This window comes from Marmota marmota, unplaced genomic scaffold, assembly GCF_001458135.2.
Source record: "Marmota marmota marmota unplaced genomic scaffold, marMar, whole genome shotgun sequence".
In the NCBI taxonomy this organism is placed as follows: Eukaryota; Metazoa; Chordata; class Mammalia; order Rodentia; family Sciuridae; genus Marmota; species Marmota marmota.
In genome coordinates this window covers 11,225,134-11,231,527 of record NW_026000211.1, presented here as the reverse complement: position 1 = coordinate 11,231,527, position 6,394 = coordinate 11,225,134, and the positions used below count along the sequence as shown (strand labels likewise).

At 35.1% G+C, this 6,394-nt stretch overlaps 1 protein-coding gene across 5 annotated transcripts in view; it reads left to right on the top strand.

Moving 5' to 3' along the window:
- The window catches only part of Snx25 (sorting nexin 25), a 130,448-nt gene that overhangs the window by 52,524 nt on the left and 71,530 nt on the right, over nt 1-6,394 (top strand). For 4 of the 5 annotated variants that reach the window (XR_007343372.1, XM_015486148.2, XM_048791887.1 and 1 more), the window contains exon 3: nt 3,858-4,074. The exons of the other annotated variant lie outside the window; for it this stretch is intronic. Coding sequence is in view for 3 of the 4 variants with exons in the window: in XM_015486148.2 (XP_015341634.2) it covers nt 3,858-4,074 (217 nt within the window). In the remaining variant the exon portion in view is untranslated. The remainder of the gene's footprint in view (nt 1-3,857; nt 4,075-6,394) is intronic. 5 annotated transcript variants of the gene reach the window in all.

Below are 6,394 nucleotides of genomic sequence, written 5' to 3'. Positions count from 1 at the left end.
TCTTAGTTACTCTCCTTATATCAAAGAAGACATTTGGCATTTGTTTTTTAAGGATTGGCTAGCTTCACTTAGCATAATCTGCTCTAATGCCATCCATTTCCCTGTAAATTCTATGATTTTGTCATTTTTTAATATTTATTTTTTAGTTCTCGGCGGACACAACATCTTTGTTTGTATGTGGTGCTGAGGATCGAACCCGGGCCGCACGCATGCCAGGCGAGCGCGCTACCGCTTGAGCCACATCCCCAGCCCTGTACTGTTATTCTTGAGTTACATATTTATTCATGATACTTGACTGAAGAGTGATAATCAGCTAGAAATAGAAGATGCACCTGTGGTTAAAATGTATCTCTATTACTAAGTACAAATTTAGGCCAGTATTAATGTTTATCCATTCTTAACCAAAATGTTACCAGAGGAGTGTTTTAGAATTATCTTAATTAGCATAAGCAATGTGCTTAACAAATGTAATGAGACATTATAGAGGTGATATGCCTTTCACAATAGGCCTTAAGCACCCTCAATATGATCTTATTTTAAAGATATTGTCTCATCATTATTCTTAATTTCCTGTCATATTTTGAAAATAAATTATAATGAAAAGGAAAAATGTTTCTATTTTCCAGTTGTTTTGGGCTGCAGATTCATTGAGTACTAGTCAAAAATTCTGTGGCATGAAAACCTACAGTTAAAAAAAAAAGCAAGGGAGAAAGTTGCAAATTAACAAATGAGCAGGGTTTGTTGGAAAGGTAGTGCTTATACTCTTATTAGTTGGCACTGAGACTGAAGAAAGCTATAGAGGCCTTACAGAAAGAGCCTTTGGAGGTTATCGAATGCAGCCCACCATTTTAGGATGTCATGTTTTTCTATGTCATCCTTGTCTACTAGGTATCTAGCTTAAGAATTTATGATGGAATGGTCACCGTCCAATATGGCCACTTCTGGAACAGTTTCAGTGTTTTTATTCAGTTCCTCCTTATTTTGCGCTGCAAAAGCAGCTTACTCATGACTTGTACCCATTTGTCCTATTTGTAGTTTCTAGAACAACTTTATAAAGTAGAGCCTTTTGCGTGGGCGCGCGCACACACACACATACACATATATATTTTTTCATAAACATATGGTTTAAACAAGATGGATATTCATTGTACAAGGATGCTATTTCAGATTTTTCTTATCTTTTACTCATGTGATTTACTTTGTTCTACTTATGTGTAGGACTACAGAGTGCTGAGTAGAAAGATGTTTTACTGACAGGAAACTTGTCACTGCCCTCCTCAAGTTATTTCACATCTTTGAGCCTAAGTTTTCTAAAGGGATGAAACACAATTACTGTGTAGGAACCATAGTCTATTTGTTTGTTGCCAAAAAATAAGATTATAGGATTGACGCATTCCTGGTTTTTGCCATAATTTCTTACATCTAGGTCAGAAACCATATCTGCTTTCTTCTTAATGGAATAGTCCAATTAGTAATGAGATAGGACAATTTTTTATAAAATCTAGAGAACATAACTGCCATTTATTCAAAGTAATATCTGGAAGTCAACATAAAAGGACTGAGAGTGCTAGGAGATGATTTGTTTGTTTTGCTTTTATTTTGCCTTTTCTTTCATATTCAGTGGTTCATGATGTGGATATTGATACCACCTTACAAACTGGAAGGTTTCTGTAAATATTTGTTTAAAGAACAGTTAAAAGATTAAGGCAAGATATTTTTTTCTGACTCTGGCAGGTCATTGTTCTCAGCCAGAAGGCACAATTATCCTACTATAACTGAAGCTGTGGATTCACTGTAAATTTAAACCTTTCTCCATGCATGTGAACAAAATTCTTGATTCTCTATAATGATTTTGAATGAGATGTAAGATACTTTTTTGTAAAGTATTATAAAACTGAATTAAGAAATTTGGAAATGCAAAAAGCATTGGATTGACTTTCATGGTTGATGTTTCAAGAAAAAAAATCCCAGAATATTAAAACAAGAATAGTGTTTCCTTGGGCCTATGGGCATCATATTGGGTAAATACTGATCCTGAACTCAAGGTTCTAGTTACCTTTTAGTTTTCTAAGAAATATGACTCACGATGTTCCCTTTCACTCTGTCCTTCTAAAAAACCGACCCAAATTTATTATTTTTAAGTCTCTCAATTGGTAAAAATATAGTGGCCAAGAGAAATAACATGACTATCAAATACCAGACTCAAAACTTATTTGAGAATTTCAGATTAGTCCTTTGTGTACCAGGTGTAAAATAAATCACAAGTTATGTTTTGTTCTTAAGGATTTCTGGGGATGAAATGCTGTACAGACAAACAAAGAAAAGCAGGAGGATAAATTCATCACTTTAAATAATACATAGTTTCATCTGAAATTAAGCCAAATCAAGAAGTATTTGAAAATGAAAAATAAATTGAGAAATAAGTGATTTAAAAAAAATTTATCCTGGTATTCTTGAACCTGGGTTAGGATTGTGTAACCAAATGTTAGTTTCTTCCTTTGGGCACTTGGAGGTGTCATAACTTGAGACTGGTAGCATTTTATTTTTCAAAAGACATAGTTTCTTGGGGTTGGGGCTGGGGCTCAGTGGTAGAGTGCCTGCCTAGCATGTGGAAGCCCTAGGTTTGATCTTTAGCACCACATAAAAATAAATCAGTCAAATAAAGGTATTGTGTCCATCTGCAACTAAAAATATTGAAAAAAAATAGTGTCTTGCAAAGGTCACATTGACTTTTTTCTCCCCTATGGACTATAGATATACTATCCAGCATAGTAACTACACAGACCTATATGTGGCTGTTGAACACCAAAAGTGTGGCCAGTCCAATTTGAAATTACTGAAAGTGTAAAGTATACACCAGATTACAAATCTTAGCATGAAAAATATTTCATTTTTAGATATATATTTTTAAATATTACCTATTGGAATAATATTTTGAATATATTGTGTGAAATGAAATTTTATTAAAATGAATGCCACCTTTTAAATTTTCTAATGTGGTTACTAGAAAAGTTAAAATTACAAACATGGGTCTCATGTTTATATTAGCTGACACTATTCTAGAGCGAGGGCTCTCTAATTTTGAGGCATAGGATTGATTCAGAATTAAGAAAATTAAATATCTTCCAATGAAGGTGACAGACCACACTTGCTGAACCTAATATGAAATCTGGCACTCATATATGGGATTCATTCTACGTTTGTTGAGGTATTAGGGGACAAACCATACTGTAACTGAGCAGGGAAGGTTAAATATAAAGAATCATTACCTTATAACATGGAATTAACTATTAATAATGTTAATTATTAACATTAAAATAGTTTAATATTAACTATTAAAAGTAAAAAGAATTCTAAGGATATAGGAAGACCAAATAATGCGAGCAGCCACTATCTCTAGGTACTGAGGAAAAGCATTGTAGAATGGAATAAATTTGGAAGAAGTGTTTTTCATCCTGTGGTGAAGGCCCAGGCCTTATTAGAAAGACCACAATTTTGGCTATATGAAGAGAGAGAAGTTTGGGGCAATACCAAAAGCTGGGGGGAAAAATGTGTTGTCACTGTGTTAAAATGCTTTTTGTTCTTTCTTTCTTTGATTGTTATATAAATTTTAAGTAGTGTGGAACCAAGATCAAATATTTTAAGATTAGATTATGTTAGAAAGTCTAGACATGTGATGAGTATACACAACATATCAGAATCTTTCATTTTAAAATATCTGTCTTCTCTTGACTTCTGTTTTCTCTTTACTTTTTAAACAGTATTAAAAATGGGTAGCCAATTTGCAGTAGAAATGCTTTATTGCTTTTGCTTCTTTCATCTAAGTTTTCCTTACTGCTTTGTTTATTCCTGGGTAGTGTTTGACTACAGTTACAGAGATTACATTCTCTCCTGGTATGGAAATCTCAGCAGAGATGAGGGGCAGCTTTACAATCTGCTTTCGGAAGACTTTTGGGAAATTGCCAGACAGCTGCGACACAGATTGAGTCACGTGGATGTGGTTAAAGTTGTCTGCAATGATGTTGTAAGAACTTTACTCACTCATTTCTGTGACCTGAAAGCTGCTAATACCAGGTAACTGATAACATGAGCAACCCACTCCCCTTTTCCACATCAAAAAGATTTTTCTTGAATAATAAAGTCAAGCCATACTACAGAATATTCTGCCTCTTGCTGGCACTTGAGTTGAAAAAGCAGATGTTTTGAGGGGGAATAATTATAGTGTTCTGATAGAGTAGATTTGGGGGATAATTTTCTAATAGGTGTATTTAATTTTGTAAACAACTTAAATAGTGAAATAAATTTCACTGAACCAGTATCATGATGAACTTACTTATGGTATTATAAATATCTAAGCATAGAAAATTTTAAATATTTTAAAATGTGATCAGTGTCAATGAGTTTATAAATTTTGGAAAAATGTGAATATTGTTCATTTTATTTTTGTGACTCCTATGTTAACAGCTGAATTGCAGCATAATATCCTGAAAACTGACTTTTAAAGGAACTTAAATTTGGAGCTGCAGTCTCTAATTAGATAATTTGTTTCATTATGAAAATAGCTAATATATAGGTTTGTTAGCCTCTTGTGCTATTATGTTGAAAAGATCTATCTGTACCTATTAGATGAGAAGGTGAGAACCTGCCCATGAAAGAAGACTTCAACAAGACCATTTCTGTGCAAATAACAAATTCAGGTTTGCTGATAGGATCTTAAATTTATATCTTATTTAAATTTATATCTTATGCTTGAATAAGTGCAAGGATAATGCATTATAGCACTTCTAACTTGCTTATAAATATGAAACAAATAGCCTTGTGCTTGCTTGGGTGTGAACTTGTTTGCAGTAGGAATGTAATTACCTGTAGTTAATATGGCCTAGTCTTACTTTCAGAGAAGAGATAAAATATTGAAAGTATACAAGGAGATGAGTCAGCATCAGCATCCTTATTGGGCAGGTGGTAATTCACATTTTCTTCTCAGAAGCTCTGTTGTTTGACTTTATCAGAATCAGTTCCTGTTCTATCCTGTGATGTTGCCCTTGTAGTGGGACCTAGTTGCTAAATGTGGTTGTGCAGCAGGTCTTTGTGTTCAAATTCCAGAGGAATTACATGCCTACTCTTTTTCAGCTTGCTGCCCCCATGTTTTACAAACTTTAATCATAATGCATAGTGAGAAATAAATTTTAAATTGTGGCACACTTTTATGAAATGGTGCTGTTATTACCAGTGATAGCTTTGGTGTCATTTGTTCTTGACACTTTTTGAAAATGCTGTTTGAGATCAATTCAGTTTTATTGTGTTACTTCTTGGTCATGACCTGTGGTTTGAAAAACATTACTGTAGAGCATGGCTCTCAGATTTTTTGGCCTCAGGATTTTTCAACAATCTTAAAAGCTATTGAGAACCTCAAAGTGCTTTCATTTATGTGGGTCATATCTAATGGCCTGCTGGAGCCAACTACTGGCGTGCAAGAGCTGATTGTGCACATCTCTTCCTGACTCTGAGTTCAGTGAAGTCCTTTTGTTGCCTTGGAATCAACTGTTTACACAGTGGGATGTTTTAAATCAGAATTTTTTCCCATGGAGAAACAGTTGTTAAACATTTACCAGCACCACTCAACATATCTATTAATATTTACCACATTAGATATTAAAACCAAGAACTTTTTAAAGTACAAGAGGATACCGTATACTTTCCATTTGTTATCAGAATGATGATGTCATTGCACATCATACAGCCTCTGGAAAATTCCAGTACACTTGTGAGAATATGAGTGAAAAATAAAAAGGCATTTTTATATTCCTATGCATATAATTTTGATATCCTAGAACTAAGGGTTCTTGAGACATGTAGAAGTCTCTGGACCACTCTTGTAAACCAGTGTTTGTAAGTGAAGATAACTTTCAATAGGGAGGTCGTGTTCACAGATAAGGAAAATGAGAGAAATTGGACTCTTGGGTCATTCCCCTAGAATATCAGTGGCTTCCACCTCTCCTTTTGAAGTGTTCATCAATCCTTTGGAGCACCTGCTATATAGTACCCACTACATAATTATGCCAGACAGATGTTATAAAAGACTTCTTTGAATTCAGTGGAAGCACATTTCAAAGTAATTAATTTTAGTCCAATAGAGGACAGTATTTTAAATCAATGTTTATGCCACTTAGAAGAACGATAGATATGAGGTTAGGGCAAGTGTTTCAAGACATTTATTGTGGCCTGCGACCCACCGGCAGAAGAGGAGCAGCAGCCTGCTGAGAGGCAGAGCCGCCCCCTCCCCCTGCGCCGGCAAGGTAGAGGGAACCACCCACAGAGCAGGCCCAGCGGCCTGCTGAGGGGCAGAGCCGCCCCCCACCCCCCGCGCCTGCCAGGTAGGCGGAACGGTGACCAC